This window comes from Malus domestica, chromosome 13 (assembly GCF_042453785.1).
Source record: "Malus domestica chromosome 13, GDT2T_hap1".
NCBI lineage: Eukaryota > Viridiplantae > Streptophyta > Magnoliopsida > Rosales > Rosaceae > Malus > Malus domestica.
In genome coordinates, this window is record NC_091673.1 from 10,057,010 (window position 1) to 10,077,306 (window position 20,297).

Consider the following 20,297-nt stretch of genomic DNA (forward strand, 5'->3'; position numbering starts at 1 on the left):
GAAACCGGGTTCTTCGCACCTTCCCATGCATAAGCACTTCCCTTTCGGGAAGTTCGCTTTTGATTAAAATGTTCATAAAATTAATTAGGGTAGTCTACATAATTTTTTATTTTAAAAAATTTACTTTAAGAAAATAAATTAGTTTAAATTCATTCTTTAATAATCTTGGGCTAAAATTTTAGGCGAAAAATTGTTTCTGGGTTAAAATATAAATTTTATAGTCTAAAAATTTTGGGTTTTAGGTTGAAGATAGTCTAAAGAAAATATCCTTAATAATAAAGAAAGTGTCCTTAATAGAAAATGCACCTTTAATGATAAAGAAAGTTGTTTAAGAGTTTTTTAATGAAAAAATGTTTTGCGAGGTGCCTTTACTTACATAAATTTTCCACTAGAGGTATGATTTTTTCCAATCAAACAATTAGGACTCTCTTACCATTTATCCTTGGATAAATGGTCAGATGAGTGGGTTTCCGTTTCCCTCTGGCATATCTCATCTGCAGTAACTTGTGAACTGGGAAGTTCTACTGTGGATGGTGAAACCTTTGTGGTTACATTTACCATGACTGCACAACTGGAAGTAGACCCGTTTGCCCTTGCGACGCTGTACATCTGCACTCCTGCATGCAATCTCTTGACCATGGCCCACATTCTTGCCCTAACACCTATCTTCACAATCTCCCTTGGAAGCCCTATATCTTCATGGTGAAACAAAAGCACTTCTGATGCCATTTGCTGCTCTTCTGCATTCCTACCGTTCACTGCTAGGTAGTTGTTTGGTATCTGTCAAAAGCACTTCTTCCACCAGCGGAGAAACTATGAACAAAACTGTACCAAAACTTATACACGTACCTGAGCTTATACGCCAACTGGAATAGTAATTATCTACCCTTATTGCTGTTTTAGACGTTGGTAAGGATGGATATGGTGTCCCCTGATATATCAGAAAATAAACAGAAAGATGGCAGTCTATTGGAATTCATGCATCTCACAGAAGGAAACATCTTGGATTTCACCGGGCGTACGTGTATACGTGAATAACACATGATGAGTGAGACATCACTGATGATAACGCAGAATATATTTTGACAAAGAACTAATAGATGGAAATTTTTAGGAGTTACGATGTACTAGCTTCGTGTCTGGTATCAGTAAACATATACGAGTGTTATAACATGATGCGGGGTAAGGACGGTACCTTTGTTGTACAATAATATCCAGACGGAGATTCCCAAATACGACGGACTATAACGTATTCTCTATCACTGCAGAGGAGGGGCAACTGTGGATGTTACAGAAAAGAATGTTCAATTGAGATTATGTTAAGTTTTCTTAGAAATCTGATATATATGTGAATTGGATTTTAGAGGAAGCTGAAAAGACAGAGAGAGTGAGAGACAAAGTTTTCACAACTGCAACTCTACAACACAACAGAGAGCAACATTTCATTCATATTCATTCCTTCCTTTTACATCAGCCATCATAACCGTTCAATTACATGAGCCAATGTGATTTTGACACATGGCAGAACAGAGCATATGAGCCATTGAAAAGATACCTGATCTAAGATCATAAACTTGGCATATGAGCACAAGTTATCACAACATAAAACAGCTACTCAATAGAACAAAGATAAAATAGATAAGTAAATCATTTACTAACTTGAAATTAGTAAGCAATTTACTTTTCAACACTCCCTTCTAAATTGTTAACTGATTTCACACCCAGTAAACTTCTCAAGTTGTTGAATCTGTCTTTGGGAAGAGCCTTGGTAAAGATGTCTGCAATTTGCTCTTCACTCTTGCAGTAAATCAGATCAATGGTACCTTCTTGAATTGCATCTCGAATAAAGTGAAACTTCCTGCCAATGTGCTTGGTTCTTTGATGAAACACAGGATTCTTGGACATAGCTATAGCTGAAGTGTTATCACAGAATAGTGATGTTGCTGCAGCTTGCTCTTCTCCAAAGTCCTTGAGCACAAACCTAAGCCAAATGGCCTGAGATGTTGCTTCAGCTGCACTAACATACTCTGCTTCTGCAGTTGAAAGAGCTACACTGTGCTGCTTGACTGAAGCCCATGAGAATGCCCCACTTCCAAATGAAAAAGCATACCCTGAGGTGCTTTTCATATCCTCCTCAGATCCACTCCAGTCACTATCGCAATATCCAATCAGCAAGACAGATTTTCCATTCAAATATTCAATTCCAAAGTCAATTGTTCCTTGAATGTACCTTAGGACTCGTTTAGCAGCTCCATAATGTTTCTTGGTAGGCTTGTGCATAAATCGTGCAAGTACACTAGCAGAGAACATAATATCTGGTCTAGTTGCTGTTAAATACAGAAGACTTCCAACTATTTTCCTATATTCACACTCATCTGCATGTTCACTTCCATCTTCTCTTCTCAATTTATCAGTTGCAACCAATGGAGTGCTCACTGGTTTGCAATCTTTGAGCCCAAATTTATCCAAAAGTGTTAGAGCATATTTTTTCTGATGTATAAATATACTCCCTTCAGTTTGAGTTACCCCCATTCCAAGGAAGTGATGAAGTAAACCCAAATCTGACATCTCATATTTGCACATCATTTCAGCTTTGAATTCTTCCACCATTTCTGCATTGCTCCCTATGTACACAATGTCATCAACATAGATTGACACGATCAAGATGCCAACACCTTCCTTGCTTCTCACATATAAAGTTGCTTCACTTGAGCTTTTGTGAAATCCACAGTGAATTAAATATGTATCAATTTCACTGTACCAGGCCCTTGGTGCCTGTTTTAGACCATAGAGAGCCTTTCTCAGTCTATAAACCTTGTCTTCTGCCCCTTTAATCACAAAACCATCAGGTTGATCAACATATACCTCCTCCTCAAGAACACCATTCAGGAAGGCTAATTTAACATCTAATTGCCACAGTTTCCAACCTTTCTGTGCAGCTAGTGCAATGAGTGTTCTAATAGTATCTAACCTTGCCACTGGAGCAAAGGTTTCATTAAAATCAATCCCTGGTTTCTGTGTGTAACCTTTGGCTACAAGTCTTGCCTTGTGTTTTTGAATGGAGCCATCAAGATTCAACTTTGTTTTGTATATCCACTTCACACCCACAACAGGTTTACTACTAGGTCTATCAACTAATTCCCATGTGGAATTCTTTTCAATCATCAATATTTCTTCTGTCATAGCCTTTTTCCAAGCATCATCTTTGACTGCCTCACTGAAATCTTCAGGTTCAATGATGCTCATGTTGCATTGAGCATATACTTCACTCAAACTCTTCCATTTCTGTGGAGTATGATCATAACTTTCAGAGATTGGAACTGGAGAATCAAGTGAACCAGGTTCTTGAGATGCTTGCAGGTCTCCAGTTGATTGTGATCTCAGAGGAGACTGCATTGACTGAGGTGAATCACTTGAATCTGGATCACACTCAGATATCCTTGGACTTATTTCATCATTCCAAGGACTAGGAACTTGAACTGATTCATTTGTTTCCCAGTTCCATATTACTTTCTCATCGAAGATTACACTTCTTGATAGTTCAATCTTTTGAGTTCTCAAGTTGAAGATTCTATATCCTTTTTCACAGTTTCCATATCCAACAAATACTCCCTTCTCACCAGTTTGCTCCAGTTTGTGTCTTTTCTGTGAAGGAATGTGTATATAACACATGGAACCAAATATCTTCAAATGTTTGACACCCGGCTTCCTCCCACTAAATGCCTCAAATGGAGTTATGTTGTTCAGAGCACTTGTTGGACATCGGTTTTGCAGATACACAGCTGTGTTGACAGCTTCAGCCCAAAACTTAAAGGGAATCTTCTTTTCAATCATCATAGTTCTTGCCATTTCAATTATTGTCCTATTCTTTCTCTCTGCAACACCATTTTGTTGCGGAGAGTAGGCAACAGTCAATTGCCTTTCTAATCCCATATCTTCACAGAACTTTGAAAACTCTAGAGAGGTATATTCTCCACCCCTATCACTTCTGAGTTTCTTGATTTGATAACCACTCTGCAGCTCAACCATGGATTTAAACCTTTTGAAAATGTTGAAGACTTGAGACTTGTGTTGCAAGAAAAATATCCAACACATCCTAGTGTGGTCATCAATAAATGTGAGAAAGAATTTGTTGCCTCCTAGAGTAGTTATCTGCATTGGGCCGCATATATCAGAATGAATAAGTTCTAGAGGTTGTGATGCCCTCCAAACTTTTCCCTTGTCAAATGATTCCCTGTGACCCTTCCTTGTAGCACATCCAGAGCAAACATGCTCAGAGACTTGTAGTCTAGGTAGGCCCTGCACCATTTCCTTCTCTTGTAGAAGCATCAAACTAGAGTAGTTTAGATGTCCATATCTTCTATGCCACAACTGAGCTGATTCTTCAACAGTTGCTCTATTAGCCATATGAGGATTAACATATTCCAAACTTAATGGAAAGCATCTGTTTCTTTTCATGGGAACACTTGCAATTAGATCTTCCATCTGCCTATCTCCATAAATATCAACCATGTAATCACCAAACACAAGCCAATATCCATGTTCTACCATCTGCCCTACACTCAATAAGTTTTCATCCAAACCAGGTACAATCATAACTTCTTTAATATACCTAGTCACACCTTTCATCTCAATCACCAATGTGTCTTTGCCTATTGACTGCACTAAATCTCCAGTGCCCACTTTAACTCTACACCTCACATTCTTATCAACATCAATGAGCAAGGATTCATGAGAGGTCATATGATTGCTACATGCACTATCTACATACCATATATTCATACTTCTTCCAATAGTAGCAGAATGGCAGGCATAAAACATGGTTGCAGATTCTGTTACCTGATTCGCATAGTTTACAAGTTTTCCAGACTTGTTTGGTTGATCACAATCCTTGATGAAATGACCGAAACGATTGCATCCATGACATTTCGGCTTCCCTTTAAACCAGCACTCACCATAGTGCAGTTTATCACAATGCTTGCATTTTCCCTTAGACTGATCAGATTTTCCTCCTTGATCATATTTGCCACCTCGATTAGCAAGATTCTGAGGTTTAGGATCCCATTTCTTTCCCTTTGATTTCCAATCCTTCTTTGGTTTAGAATTACCAAACGAGAGATTTGGTTAGGTTCCTTTCGAATTCAGATTCAGAGTACTGAAAGCTCTTTCAATGGTACTTTCAGCATGCCTATCAAGGCGTTGTGCAAACCCTCTCAAAGCTGCAATCACCTCTTGTACCTCTATAGTTTCAATATCCTTAGTTTGTTCAATTACATAACAAACAGGATCAAATTCCTTAGTTAAGCTTATGAGTAATTTCTGAACTAATCGTTCTCTGGGTAAATCTTCCCCATAACCCTTCATCTGATTTACCAACTCGAGAAGACGAGTGAGATACACAGACAGAGTTTCATCATCCCTCATCCTTGTGTACTCGAAATCACGGCGTAGACCCTGCAACTTGATGGATCTCACTTGCTTATCACCATGAAATTCCTGATGTAGTATGTCCCAAGCACCCTTTGAGGTTTCTTCGTTTGAGATTCTGGGAAAGATGTCATCCGAGACAGCTCCTTGGATTATACCCAGTGCCTTAGCATCCTTCATTAGCTTGTCGCTCAGAGAAACTCTCTCCGACTCCGATGAGCCTTCATCTCCAATCTTCTTATCCTTCGATTCTGAAATTTCAAACCCCTTTTCAACTAAATCCCAGATTCCATGTGATTTGAAAATAATTCTCATTCGGATCTTCCAAAATTCATAGTTGTCACCATTGAATATTGGAGCCCGAAGATCACTACCACCAGATCCAGCCATTTGAGACTTGAATCGACAAACTGAGTCGGAAATTTCACGTTGGATTTCCGAGCACAGCACTCACAGATCTTACGCCCCGATTCCAGATAGAACCTGAGCTCTAGATACCATGTTAAGTTTTCTTAGAAATCTGATATATATGTGAATTGGATTTTAGAGGAAGCTGAAAAGACAGAGAGAGTGAGAGACAAAGTTTTCACAACTGCAACTCTACAACACAACAGAGAGCAACATTTCATTCATATTCATTCCTTCCTTTTACATCAGCCATCATAACCGTTCAATTACATGAGCCAATGTGATTTTGACACATGGCAGAACAGAGCATATGAGCCATTGAAAAGATACCTGATCTAAGATCATAAACTTGGCATATGAGCACAAGTTATCACAACATAAAACAGCTACTCAATAGAACAAAGATAAAATAGATAAGTAAATCATTTACTAACTTGAAATTAGTAAGCAATTTACTTTTCAACAGATTATAGTTAGGAAGGAAAAGACACAAACAAATAATTGTAGCAGCTGTAAGAAACCATATATGTTACCTTTCTTATCCAGTGAACAGTCATGGTACCAGTTTGGGAGCAAACACTCAAAATCTGGAAGAATTTCAACATGTTATCCCAGCTGGATCTGAACTCATCATCCCAGAAGAAGTCTTTCAGCAACTCAGGCGATGCGTTTTCAAACACTGTTCTCGTACGGTACTGCGTAGGACCTAACTGAAATTTGATAACAATGTCACTACACCGTAAGAGGACGCTTCTGTAAGGAGTAGTTCTGCTCATAAGTGCTGCTTGTTGAAAACGTAATACAATTGAAATAACCAAGTATAATCCAAAAGCCTTTTGGTCATTTTAAAAGTACTAATAAACAAGCTTGGTTGTGTAAATTACCCGCGGGTCCCTGTACCAAGCTTGGTATGTCAGAGAAGGGGTAGAATGCTCCATCATGAGCTTCCACGGTGGACATCCGTTGGTCTCGTTTATGTGGGAAACCAATACTTTCAGATCATCCTCATCCAATTTGCAGCATTCTTGTTCATGATCAAGAGGCTGACTACAAGACTGGCCACCGGAGGTGGCTGTGAGCCTAGGACGGTGGCTTGCATACTCGGAGGATGTAGCTCCATATTCGTGGCCGCGTAAGCAATACACAATTCTTGGTTGCCACGAAATCCGCCAGGACCATGACCAATGCCAAGACCAAGACCATCCCTTGATAACAATTAAGGCCATAAAAAGTGGCACCAGTGCTCCAAAAACAACAGAGACTGCTGCCAGCGCCAATTGGGATATCATAGTAGTTGTTGAATGACGCTACATACAAATGTCTTCTGTTTGGCAGCTTTGGTTTGCGTATCTTGTCTTCCCAAAGGCAAGAAGAAGATGGACAGACAGGATTTCCCCTGTATTGGAGCAAAGAATTTTCCACTTTCACTCTTTTTCCTTCCAAAGCAGCTTGTCCAAGAAACAACTCATTACTATTACAGATGTAAAGTCAGTCAAGGACTATTTCAATTTTGAAAGCCCGGGCCCTCTTTATTGGGCAATTAGCTAAAATGATCAGTTTTTGACATTTGGTTGTTGAAATGATATCAATCAAATATCGACGACATATCAATCAAATATTAACGACTCAACGATCGACATGCTAAAAACGAATCATTTCAGCAAGCAAATGCTAAAAGTTGATCATTTCAGCCAAAAGCCCTAAGAAATAGTAGCAAGGCCAATAAGTCAAAACGTACATCCATCAAGGAGGTAACTGGAGTGGAAGAGTCAGTTGAAAAGAGGATTCCACTTTTATCTCTCATTCAAACCTGTGCATGAGACTTACATCTCACACGGCTCAATCTCAAGAATGTCATCGTTTAATTTAGACCTTATAGTGCAAGAAAACGGCATGAAAATAGGTCTAGATAGTTTTGCAGTATTTTGCAAAACCGATTAAAAGTTAAACATCAGTAGTTAACTGTAACATCGGTCCAAGTAAAGTTGGAAGCCTAAACGTAACACCAGCAAGAAAAAATTGTGCAGTGGTTATGGCTCTCGTTCTTTTATAACTCGAAGAACACGAATATATGAAATTAGACAGAATTTTGTATCAACTTAATACAGATATGAATCGAACACCCAGACGCTATTCCAGCTCTCCCAAAAGAAATGTTAGAAGGGGAAAGATTAGCATTAATTAATTAGGCAAAAAAAGTTGTTTTCAGGTCTAATATAACACAGGCAGAAACCCCTCATATATTGAACATAATTCAAGGAACAGCAGAATATTTCCGAATCAATAACTTTTCCAGGCGCCGGCCAAAGGGGGTTCGAATGGGACAAGCTTTACGATGCCAGGATACATACGGAGTCTCCTACTCCTGCAAGGGGAAGAAGTACGTTAATACTCTAGAACCAGAGAATATCAACTAAGTTAACCTACCTACAAACAGACCACAGAATCATAACACATGCTAATCCCGGACTAATTTATAACAAATATCCTTCTCAAAATGGCTCAGCAATTACACAATCTAACATATCAACCTTGCTAAAACATTGATTCTTCCCAAGTGGATCTAGAGCTGATAGGGTCAACAAGGTAAGGGAATTTGACTCTGGACAATCCAAAAAAGAAAAGTACAGTGACTCAAAAGCTTTCCAATTCAAATCTCAATGCAACCGTTGGACTTGTTCCCAGTTACCTACTCATCCTGCAATATCCTAAATTTCTAGGTGATGGGATCACAGTATCTTATAAATAGTACTGAACGTTAACATATCCTCCATATAAACACTATTGACGACATAGCAGCTGATCTTCAATTAACTTGTCCAGTGGCTAGGCCACATAACTAACATTCATAAGACAATATAGAAACTAAAATCTAGGGCTGCATATGTTTTATGACATTATGAATGCCTTCTATAGGGTCACGGGATCTTCCAGTTCCTATAGAAACTAAATAATGCCTAGACAGGAATATGAGAAGCAAAGGGAAAAAGGAAGAGCAGCTTAAAAATAGGCTCAGCCCTGAGGAAAAAGGAACTAATAATAGCCTCAAATTAGACACACAATACATGAAATCCACCAACTAATTTTTCAGCTTTAACCTAGGATTCTCCCCCGGTACAACTAAACAATAATAACTGTCCAGAATCTTGAACAGCATGTATTAAGCATGATGAGGACTAAGATAACTGAAGCAATAGATCCTAATTCTGTATGAATCTGTGCAAAGCCATTAATGTGAAGAAACCAAAACCCATCACAACCTAAGCCTGCCGAGCTGATGGGAGCTACAATAGTTTGTTTAAGGTGAAATGAATTTGATTGATGAAGAAATAAACACACAGAGGCTGAACCGAACTCATCCTATTTCCTTATGTGAATTCCCTATGCTTTTACATTATGACAAGATTATAAGCCAACACGGTCCCTCCTGTTTGTAAATAGTCCTGTTTGTACATTGCAATATTGAAAACAATAACACCACTATCTTGATTTATAAGATAAGTCTTGAGGTCATCAAAGTTGTATGCATCTTCTTACCCAGAGAAAACAAGACCTCTCTACAACAGTTCAAAGAGACGAAGAACAAAAATAAGAGGAAATACTTTAAAACTACAGGAAGAGCAGTGATACCTGTTCCATAGGTTCAGCTTCATCGTTCTTCTGCTCCTCCACATCTTTTGGTTCAGTACTAGCCTCATTTTCATTATTAGTGTCCATTTTATCATCCTTTTCTTGAACACTATTGGGCTCAGCATCATCATCAAAAATTTCAAAATCTGCAGGAAGCTGACCCGACTTCAGTGCCTGCTCATGCAAAACAAGTAGAATGTTAATGTAAAAATTTAGAGATTAGACATCGACAAAATCGCAAAGTAGTTTCTGAGATTGAGCAAATAACCTTTTCAAGTCTAGCAACCTCTTCAAGAGTCTGGGAATTCACTATGGCAGCCTGCACGTGGACAAACAAGGTATAAATAATTAAAAACATAAGATGACTCCACAAATAGCTGCAAAGTAGGAGAAAAAACACCCGAAACAAAGCAATAATCTATCCAAAAGGACCAAATTCTCTATCAATCGCCACAACTGGATATCTTGAAATATCAGAATAACTTTCAGTTGGGACAACTACTGCTGTAATGTTTTATGACAGTATAAGATACCGCTCAAATACTAACAATAATTACTATGATTTGAACCTAAACAGTAAGGAGAAGATAATTCAACATGAAGAACAGATAATGTATCAGAATTGCTCAATCAGTTAATAATTGTGAACAAATGGGATGCTGAGGCGAGAGGTTTTGAACCCTACTGCGAGAGGGACGCCTCGCGAGCCATCATCCAATCATCGAGGTTGGACAACCGTTAATTCTTCAATAGAGGAAAAAAGAAGTAACCCTAATAAACTGTCACTTCCTTACAGTTGGAACACGGACTTAAAAAGACTATGAAAATTGTTGTTTCTTGAGTAAAACTGCGTTGATTATAAACGTAATTGAATGGTGAACTTTGTCTCTCCAGGGTACATTTCAATAATATTTACATTCGTTTTAACAGCTCAAAGGTGAGAAAGATGTGGTTTTTCCATGCACATGGTCACAGAATATAATGATTGATGCAACTATGTAAAAACTTGATAGCTATGATTACCTTGATTTTCATAATTTGTTCAGGAGTGGGGGCAACAACTTTTGGAGCCTGTTGTTCCTGGGAAACTTCTGGAACTTCTGCAGGCACAAATTTTTGGGGGGATACCTTTCTAGTCTCTTCTTCAACCTCTTTAGATGAAAACAAAGTTTGTGCTTCCAGTCTCTCCTATGATTGATCGAAGAAGACCAAAGAATAATTAATCCAGGTGAGGTGATAGGTAAAAAGGAACAAGCTAATCTTTTATGAAAAATAGCATTCTATTTCATATTTCCACTTTTTGGGTGAAACTAGAAAGAAATAAGCAGAAGCCTTTGATACAAGTAAAAATGAAGAATTTGGACAAAACAAAGCTTTTTAAAGCTATAAAACCAAAATAATATTGTGTAACTAATTTTCAGTAGCCTATGTGTTAAAATCCAAAATCCCCCGGAGAAAAAAGTGTCGCAATTATAATACAACATATATGTCACATTAGACCCTAGCTAAGTAGAGTACAACCAAGCCAGTTTTGCTCACAAGATTTGTGCTTCTGTCATGTTAGTATGTTGCTCTGCTATGCAACTCATGACATTCTAATACAAAGTAGTAGTGTTCCATTAGTTTGTTATTCCTAGGCACTCTAAGACCAACTCATAACTGGTACCATATAAAAGTAGCACCCACACCACAACGACAAAAATGAGTTGTCAACTTAAAATTGACTCACCTTGTTTTTCACCTTCTTAAAATCCAGAACCCGAAGTGATTTTAACTTATGAATCAAGTACAGCCTATAGTTGGGTTTCTTCGTGATGTTGTTATCCAAAAGGCTAAGATACTGCAACTTTGGGAGGGATGCAAGAGGATCGATCTCTACCAGGTTGACTAGCCTGTTGTTGGTAAGTACCAACGTGTGCAACTTCGGCAAAAACTCTGCAATTACATTCAACTCAGTACTCGGTAGATACAAGATAACAGACTAGTAAGTGATTAAAGAGACCGAAGGATTAAAGTTAGTTACCTCCAATGTTGGGATTGATACGGGTGATTCGGTTGTTATTGATAATCAAAGTACCTAAACGATTAAGATAGGGCATGTTTTCGAGCTTGACGATTTCATTGTCAGACAAATCAATGGTGTCAAATTGGTCCTGTCCAAATTAACCCGAAAAAACATATTTCATTCAACTAAATTCAGTGATTTGCAGCAGATTAAAGCCAAAAACGAAGGCTTGTCAAGATAATAGTCTGAGTTAAGTAAACTACTGACCTCTGTAGCTCCCAAGTTTTCGATTACAGCAATCTTATTTCCTGATAACGAAAAGGGGGCAAACAATTTCAATTATCAAAACCCTAACGGCGTCAATGTAGGGTTTCGAATCGGAATTTGGGAATTGAGAATTGGGAAAGGAAATTACCTCGGAGATCCAACTCTCGCTCCTTGAGCGCATTGAAGAAGTGAGGGCTCTTCCACACCAAGTCGGCAGTCAGCCTCACCATCTCTCGCTCTCTCTCCTTGTTTCTCTGTTCTGCTACTTCGCAATTTGCCTGACCAAAACCCAAAACCTCTACTCTGCAAGTATCTGGAGTCGGAGCTCGGAGTTCACCAGCTACGGTGTCGTTTCAGTATTTTGTGCACGCTCTTTTTATTTAGCCTAAAAAATAGGTTAACCTGCACTAGCGGTGACGGTAATTCTCGCAAATTTTCACTTCCGTCAACTGTAAATTATAATTTCGGGACTTAGACTAATACAGAAGTACTTTTAAATAGCTGAAAGCACTTTTAGTTAAAATATTTTTAAATTTCAAAAGTATTAGAAGTGACTCCTACAAAAAATACCAGTAACTTCAAGTGTTTTTTTTAATTATTTTGCATTTTTACCAAAAATTGGTTTCAAAATATTTTCTTAAAAATTGCTTTTAGTCACTTAAAAACACTTCCTAAATGAAACTTAAAGTTTTTAGATAATTCTGCATTTTTGTCTTTGTGAATTAATATTTTTCTTATCTTTTCCTTTGTGTTTATAGTTTGTTTCCATTAGCATTGTTAGTTTAATCCGCTAAAGTTTGATTTTGACTCATAAAACTATACTTTATCCCGTAAATAAGTGTAATTTAAGCTCAAAGTTCTTTAAATCAATTCAAAGTTCAAGATCAAAGTAATTTGATCTTAAACTTTTTTTTTTGTTTAATGCATCGATATTTTTACACAAAAAGATGAGAAATAAAAAATATAATAATTATCAATCTTTCAACATTAAATTATTAAGAATTTTCAGGCTAAACATACTCTTGTATGAGCATAAAATCAAATTTGAAATAAATTTATTATTTTCTAAAAAATGTTTTTTTATAAATTCGAATTCACATAATGTTCATACAAATCAAAATTCCAAATTTCAATTGTGAACTGGTACACAAAATGGATGAAAACTCTTTATATGACAGACTAAATTAACGAGGAAATGGAACAATGGACGAAAATGTAATAAAAAAGCTAACATGAACGGAAACGAATTTAAGAACAAATACACGACCATTAGTGCAGTTTAAGTTAAGGGTGCAACTCGGGCGGGTTAGAAGGTCAACCCAATCCTAATCCAACTTTTACAATTCGAGTTCGGGTTCGGGATGGGTTTCATTCGGGTTCATTTGGGCTTGAGTTTAATTGGGTTAGGATTTACTTGAGTTGGGTTTGTGTTGCCTAACTTTTTCAAGTTTAATCTTGTAACAACTTAGTTTCCAAGAATTCCTAAAAAAAATAAGCCAAGTAACATCAAAGCTAGCTAATTCTAATGTCATTAATCAAGCTACCATAAAGCTTTAGGATTTGGAGACTACGAATATGGGCTGACTAAGCAAAGCTTCTTATTTCCTAAAAACTTAAGTCATTATAAAGGGTAATTTATTAAAACATTATTAGAAAGGGCATTGGTTTTTGGACTTGGCACATTTGGGTGTAGTATGAACATTAATTAATATGGGTTACAATCTGGTTAGATTGCGTTTGGTTAGTCGGGTTAGGTTGGGTTGGGGATGGACGGACAAATGATCAACCCAACTTAACCCAATCAATGAACGGGTTGACATTGTGTTGGGTTCGGACGGGTTATTACTAAAAAATATACTTGTTCAGGTTTAAAATCGAATTGGATACTAAAAAAAATCCACTTGTTCGGGTTTAAAATCGGATTGGATATGGACTAGGCCTAGCAAACGGGTCGTGTCTGTCGTATTCGTATCGTTTTCGTGTAACACCTGTTATCTTAACGGGTCGTGTCGTGTCACACATGTTATCTTAACAGGTCGGATCACTTTACCCAACGGGTAAAGTGACCCGACCCGTTATGACCCGTTAAGAAAAATATATTTTTTTCTTAAATTTGCACATACCACACTTTGCCACATAAATATTACTTCAAAACATTAAAACACATAATTTAATATAGGGCAAAAGACTGTTTACTACCCTCATGTTTCATGGTTTTCAACATTTAATACATCAATTTTTTTTCGTCCCAGAGTCATACCTAAAGTATTAATTTTGGGACAGTCTCATACATCCGTTAGTCAAACTGTTAAGTTTGCCGTTAACTGATGACGTGGTGCCCATGTGGACAATGACTGGGCGCCACGTGTCATAAAAAAAATTAAAATTATTAAACTATTAATATAATTAATTATTATAAAATATAAAAAAAAACCAGATTTGTCTTCCCCACCCCGACCCCTGCTTCTCCCTCCCTTCTTCCGTGTTTGCTTGCTTTCTTCCCAGGCCCTGCTTCCATTCCTAACCCCACAAACATGGAGAAAGGAAGACCCATCCACACCATCGTCCGAGCACTTTTCTCCCTTCGCAGGAGACCTCGTATCCTCCATCCTTGATCTGGAAATATACGGCTTATCTATCTCTCCCTCCATCCTTGATCTGGAAATATTGCTGTGATTTTGCAATGATTTTGGGGATGGGTCTTCCTTTCTCCATGTTTGTGGGAGAGATCAACGGTTCATTCGCGACTGTAGCCTTCTCCACCATCGCCACCCCCAAATTTGCAAGACTGAGCCTCATTGACGGCGGCGAAAGTTATAGCTTTGATTAGCTTTTATAGATCTTTAGTGCTGTGAAAGTTATAGTTTTGATTAGCTTTTGTGATTGAATTTTGGTTGAATTCGAAAACCCATATGGAAAATGTGTTGATTTTTTGTTTTTGTTGCGTATTTTCTCTTCTGGGTTATCCCAGATCTGACTCAAACATTGAAGCATGGACGTTTCTCGTCGATTTACGATCTTGGTTTTTACCATTTTGTTGATTTTTGAATCCGGGTTGCACTTGTGTGTGAAGCATCACAGGCTGGAGATGTTGAAGGTTTTGGTGGAATGTACAGGGAGAGGGAATTGAAGGTGGTGTGCGGAGTGGGTGTGCAGAGGAGAGAAAGGGAGGGAGAGGATCGGGGGTTGGGGTAGGAGAGGTGCGAGAGAAAGAGTGTTGGGGGATGGGAGAAGGGAGAAGGGGTGGGTGATGGAAGGGTGGGAGGCTGGGCACAGATGGGATTTGGAGAAGACGAAGGGGTGGGTGGGAGGTTGGGCACGGGTTGGATTTGGGGAAGAAGGGTTTTTTTTTTTTTTTAATAAATAAATTATTTTATTTTATTTTATAAATAAATTATTTTAATTTCCACGTGGATGACACGTGGCTCCCAATCATTGTCTACATGGGCGCCACGTCATCAATTAACGGCAGACTTAACAGTTTGACTAACAGATGTATGAGATTGTCCCAAAATTAACACTTTAGGTATGACTCTGAGATAAAAAAAATTTGATGTACTAAATGTTGAAAATCATGAAACTTAAGAATAGTAAACAGTCTTTTGCCCTTTAATATATATATATATATATATATATATATATATATATAATTATTTTAGTTTTTAGGGGTATAAAATTGTTAAATTAATATATATAATTATTATAGTTTATTCATACTCTCATTAAGTATAACATAAGATTTTGTGGTATCCACTAGTGTAATTTTTTAAATTGAAGATCAAATTCGTTCATTGTATTCATATAGGGTCAAGGAGTGTAGCTGTAAAAAAGCATCAAAATCGGAGTTAAAATAACCGTTACATTTTACATCATGATTTTTCTTTTTATAACCGTCAAAAGGTTTTGTCCCGTTACTTAATCTCTATATTTTTGTTTTTTGCAATGTTTGGCGTATGCGATCTCGAAGTATATACAATCATGTTTGACGGTTGGATCATTGAAACTAGTTTCGTAGAATGCGTATCCCATCAAAACAATAGATTCACTAAAATTTAAGAGTTTATTCATAATTTCATTAAGTATAACATAAGATTTTGTGGTATCCACTAGTGTAAATATTTTAAATTGAAGATCGAATTCATTCATTGTATTCATATAGGGTCAAGGAGTGTAGCTGTAAAGAATCATCAAAATTGGAGTTAAATAACCGTTACATCATGATTTTTCTTTTTATAACCGTCGAAAAGTTTTGTCTCATTACTTGATCTCTGAATGTTTGTTTTTTGCAAGTTCTGGCATATGAGATCTCAAATAATATAAAAACATGTTTGACGGTTTGATCGTTGAAACTAGTTTTATAGAATGTGTATCCCATCAAAACAATAGATTCACTAACACTTAAGAGTTTATTTATACTTTCATTAAGTATAACATAAGATTTTGTGGTATCCACTAGTGTAAATATTTTAAATTGAAGATCGAATTCATTCATTGTATTCATATAGGGTTAAGGAGTGTAGCTGTAAAAAATCATCAAAATCAGAGTTAAAATAACCGTTAAATCATGATTTTTGTTTTTATAACCGTCGAAAGGTTTTGTCCCGTTACTTGATCTCTATATGTTTTTTTTTTTTTTGCAATTTTTGGCGTATGCGATCTCGAAGTATATACAAACATGTTTGACGGTTAGATCGTTGAAACTAGTTTCATATAATGCTTATCCCATCAAAACAATAGATTCACTAACACTTAAGAGTTTATTCATACTTTCATTAAGTATAACATAAGATTTTAAATTGAAGATCAAATTCTTTCATTGTATTCATATAGGGTCAAGGAGTGCAGCTGTAAAAAATCATCAAAATCGGAGTTAAAATAACTGTTCAATCGTGATTTTTCGTTTTATAACCGTCGAAATTTTTTGTTCGGTTACTTAATCTTTGAATATTTATTTTTTTACAATATTTGGTTTATGCGATCTCGAAGTATATACAAACATGTTTGACGGTTGGATCGTTGAAACTAGTTTCGTAGAATGCGTATTCCATCAAAACAATATATTCACTAACACTTAAGAGTTTATTCATACTTTCATTAAGTATAATATAAAATCCACTAGTGTAAATATTTTAAATTGAAGATCGAATTCATTCATTGTATTTATATAGGGTCAAGGAGTGTAGCTGTAAAAAATCATAAAAATTGGAGTTAAAATAACCGTTAAATTGTGATTTTTCTTTTTATAACCGTCGAAAAGTTTTGTTCGGTTATTTGATATCTGAATGTTTGTTTTTTGTGATTTTTTAATGATGCGATCTTGAAGCATATACAAACAAGTTTGACGGTTGGATCGTTGAAATTAGTTTCGTATAATTCGTATCCCATTAAGTTTAATAGTGTATATATATATATATATATATTTATTAAGTAGATTTAAATCTATTTATTTTGTACATATAATTATTATAGTTTTTAGGGGTATAAAATTTAATTTAAAATTATATATATAATTATTATAGTAAATATTTTGGGGGTATAATTATTATAGTATATATAAGTATTATAATTATTATAGTTAATTTAATATATATATATATATATATAATTATAGTATTTTTTAGGGTTATAAAATTATTAAATTAATACTTTGCTTATCGTGTATCGTGTTACTTATGTGTATACCCGAATCAACATGATCGGATTACCCGATTTGTCATTATGTCGACCCGAACATCTATTAATTTCGTATCGTATCGTATCGTGTTTGGTTATCAAGTCGTGTCAGGAATTGCCAGGCCTAACATAGACGGATTCGGTTTAGCCTAACCCAAATTGCACCCATAGTTTAAGTCAACTCGAATAAGGCCCAAAATAATTGCCACGCAATCAAGCATCTACAAACCGTCCGATCCAAGATCAACGTCGTACGTTGCACAATATGACGTGTCTAATTACTAGCATAAAACGGGGAGACGAAAGCAAGGTATGTTCGCAGTTCACTGACGAGGAAGAAGATGGCGCGCGCGAGTTCATACATCTTGGTACTGATGGTGGTTGCGATGGCCGTGAGGGCGGAGCGAAATAGTAACAATACGGGAAGGGTATATTGGTCCAGTGCAGAAGACGAGGCGCAGGCTCAGACTCGGACTCAGCCTCGGGACGACGATACCGAGGTCGCTGACCTTGACGCCGACGGTGGCTTCTCTTCTCTGGAGGGAATGTTACAGTGGGCCATAGGCCACTCCGATCCAGTCCAATTGAAAGAGAAGGCGCGAGATGTCGAGCGATTGTCTCCCGCCGACCTAAACGACCGCCGGCTAGAAATAAAGCAGCTCATGGACGAGCTGAAGACGCCGTCGGACGCGCAGCTGATGCAGATTGCGATTGACGACTTGAGTAACTCGTCGCTGTCGTTGGAAGATCGGCACCGTGCTCTGGAGGAACTGCTGGTGCTGGTGGAGCCGATTGATAACGCAAATGGTAAGTCTGATTTGGGTGATTAGGTATTGCTTAATGAGTAAATTGAAGTATTTGACTGTCTGGCTCTCAGATTTGGACAAGCTTGGGGGGATTGCTGCGGTTATAGGAGAGCTTAATCACGGTGACGCAGATACAAGAAAATTGGCTGCTTGGGTACTTGGGACGGCCAGTCAGAACAACCCAGTTGTTCAGAAGCAGGTACGATGACGATATGCAATATTATTCGTTGAACTTGTGTAATTAAGTGTTAGGTATACTCGATTCGATTGACTAAATTGTGAGCACCTCAGGTTCTGGAGCACGGGGCATTGCCCAAGCTAGTAAAGATGGTGAAATCTAGCTTTGTAGAAGAAGCTACTAAGGCATTGTTTGCTGTTTCGGCGTTGATCCGAAACAATGTAGCTGGGCAAGAGTTGTTCTACGTGGAAGATGGGCATTTAGTCCTTCAGGTGAGGTGACTGCTTTAGAATGAGTAAATTAAAGCATGTTAATGAGTAATTTATGTGGCACAGATTATTGCAACTGAAGTAAAAATTTCTGCTTTTAGGACATTATGAGTGAAGCAAGCATTGATATCAGACTGCGAAGGAAAGCGGTGTTTCTTCTTGGTGACCTTGCTGAGTGTCAATTGGAAAACACGGATAAGGATGAGCTGCCCTTTTTCAGTAATCGGGTTTTCTTGAAGTCTGTGGTTGATCTAACATCATCTGCTGACCTTGATTTGCAGGAGAAGGTGCTTTTTTAAGAATTAGTGTAATTGAATTTTGTTATCTTTACTGAATTTTAAGTTGTCTTCTTTAGGACTCGCCTTAATCGGTCTAGGATTATGGGTTGTATTCTTATGTGCTTACTGCACTTACACACGATTTGCTGATTGGTAGATTATGAAGTTGGTGACTTTATGATGGCATTTATGATAACCAGTTTTTCTTCATTTGCAACGGTAAGCAGGCCCTCGTCGCACTTAAGAATCTTCTACAACTCAGGACAACCGAAGCTCTGGTTTTTAAGAACTTTTGTGGGTTGGATGGTGCCTTGGAGAGATTGAGACAGCGACTGCAGGGTTTAATGGTAGAGGAAGACCACAGAGATTATGCGGTGGATGTCGAAAGCATCCGCAGTGAAGTGCAGCAGATTTTCAATAGAAAGTTGGAAAAGGTAGCGACTAGACTTGTTGTCTTTGGAGTAATCTGTTGAGTTTCTTGAGTAATTTACTTTTGGTCTTAACTCGCATCCTATCATTTTCTTTAACTTAGCATCCTATGAACGACAGGTAACGCGAGTTCCTACATGATGCGAATGCAATCCTTAAACAACATTACATACTTGGAGACGTCTGGTGCACTTGTAACTTACGTAATGCTCTTGATCTTGGATCCGTACATAGCAAACATTTCAAAGTATGGTATCTTTCCCTAGAAGAAAGACTAGGGTAAGGCTTTGGTTGTAACTTGTAGTCGTAGATTGGATTGCTTGATAGATGAAAACTTCAGGGGCAGAAATGTTATGTGTTAAGGTTATGATCTTTACGAAAAATGCATACATGCATATATATGCTGCCATATTCATGTTCCTTTTCACACATGTGCTTTGACAGCGTGATGGAAGTTAAAGTTTCACTTGGCAACCAATTGGCCATCTCTCATGGGGAGTACTCTTACACTTTGATGTAATAGTCGGACTCTTCTAGGAATGAAGTAGGTGGCTAGTCCATAGCTAAACTGTTAAATAGCAATTTTTCTCATAGGCACCTAAAAGCATTTGACCTAAAAAGGCCGGCATTTAGGGTGTTCTATGGTACCTGGTACTTTGAGTGTTTTAATCGTTAAATCTTAATTTTTTTTTTTTAGACAAAGATGCAACTGTTTTTAGACCGAAGCACCCAAGAAAGTCCCGGCATTTAGGGAGTTCCATAGTATCTGGTAATTTGAGTATTTTAATCGTTAAATCTTAATATTTTTTTTTTTTAGACAAAGATGTAACTGTTTTTAGACCGAAGCACCCAAGAAAGTCCCGGTGATTTGGACCAGCGTGCTGTGCTTTTCTATATCATTTTCCAACTATTTTCTCACAAGGTAAT

At 37.3% G+C, this 20,297-nt stretch overlaps 3 protein-coding genes across 3 annotated transcripts; 1 reads left to right on the forward strand and 2 right to left on the reverse strand.

Annotated features, from left to right (window-relative positions):
• Window positions 1–307: 307 nt before the first annotated feature.
• LOC103452546 (uncharacterized) lies at window positions 308–7,216 on the reverse strand. Its single transcript, XM_008392044.4, has 5 exons — window positions 6,720–7,216; window positions 6,369–6,545; window positions 1,196–1,279; window positions 850–931; window positions 308–758 (listed from the first exon to the last, which is right to left on the reverse strand). Exons 1-5 carry the CDS (start codon window positions 7,122–7,124, stop codon window positions 430–432), a joined length of 1,077 nt encoding a protein of 358 aa, XP_008390266.1. The 5' UTR covers window positions 7,125–7,216; the 3' UTR covers window positions 308–429.
• A 638-nt stretch (window positions 7,217–7,854) lies between these two features.
• LOC103452513 (U2 small nuclear ribonucleoprotein A'-like) lies at window positions 7,855–12,101 on the reverse strand. The gene is made up of 8 exons (XM_029091452.2): window positions 11,886–12,101; window positions 11,738–11,778; window positions 11,489–11,618; window positions 11,195–11,400; window positions 10,489–10,653; window positions 9,734–9,784; window positions 9,466–9,639; window positions 7,855–8,200 (listed from the first exon to the last, which is right to left on the reverse strand). Exons 1-8 carry the CDS (start codon window positions 11,965–11,967, stop codon window positions 8,195–8,197), a joined length of 855 nt encoding a protein of 284 aa, XP_028947285.1. The 5' UTR covers window positions 11,968–12,101; the 3' UTR covers window positions 7,855–8,194.
• A 5,607-nt stretch (window positions 12,102–17,708) lies between these two features.
• On the forward strand, window positions 17,709–19,779 carry LOC103452514 (hsp70 nucleotide exchange factor FES1). The gene is made up of 6 exons (XM_008392017.4): window positions 17,709–18,217; window positions 18,288–18,415; window positions 18,508–18,666; window positions 18,765–18,950; window positions 19,169–19,375; window positions 19,491–19,779. The coding sequence occupies exons 1-6, from the start codon at window positions 17,752–17,754 to the stop codon at window positions 19,509–19,511; spliced, it is 1,167 nt and encodes a 388-aa protein (XP_008390239.2). The 5' UTR covers window positions 17,709–17,751; the 3' UTR covers window positions 19,512–19,779.
• The last annotated feature ends 518 nt before the right edge of the window (window positions 19,780–20,297 follow it).

What these genes read in the sequence shown, in the direction of transcription:
- LOC103452546 (XM_008392044.4), bottom strand. Translation starts at nt 7,124, where the DNA reads ATGATATCCCAATTGGCGCTGGCAGCAGTCTCTGTTGTTTTTGGAGCA. An exon ending in CTTGGTACAGGGACCCGCGG is followed by an intron (nt 6,546 to 6,719) that starts GTAATTTACACA and finishes ATCAAATTTCAG; the next exon opens with TTAGGTCCTACGCAGTACCG. An exon ending in CAGTTGGCGTATAAGCTCAG is followed by an intron (nt 759 to 849) that starts GTACGTGTATAA and finishes ACTACCTAGCAG; the next exon opens with TGAACGGTAGGAATGCAGAA.
- LOC103452514 (XM_008392017.4), top strand. Translation starts at nt 17,752, where the DNA reads ATGGCGCGCGCGAGTTCATACATCTTGGTACTGATGGTGGTTGCGATG. An exon ending in ACCCAGTTGTTCAGAAGCAG is followed by an intron (nt 18,416 to 18,507) that starts GTACGATGACGA and finishes TGAGCACCTCAG; the next exon opens with GTTCTGGAGCACGGGGCATT. An exon ending in ATGGGCATTTAGTCCTTCAG is followed by an intron (nt 18,667 to 18,764) that starts GTGAGGTGACTG and finishes TTCTGCTTTTAG; the next exon opens with GACATTATGAGTGAAGCAAG.
- LOC103452513 (XM_029091452.2), bottom strand. Translation starts at nt 11,967, where the DNA reads ATGGTGAGGCTGACTGCCGACTTGGTGTGGAAGAGCCCTCACTTCTTC. An exon ending in AAAACTTGGGAGCTACAGAG is followed by an intron (nt 11,619 to 11,737) that starts GTCAGTAGTTTA and finishes TAATTTGGACAG; the next exon opens with GACCAATTTGACACCATTGA. An exon ending in TATCAATCCCAACATTGGAG is followed by an intron (nt 11,401 to 11,488) that starts GTAACTAACTTT and finishes ATGTAATTGCAG; the next exon opens with AGTTTTTGCCGAAGTTGCAC.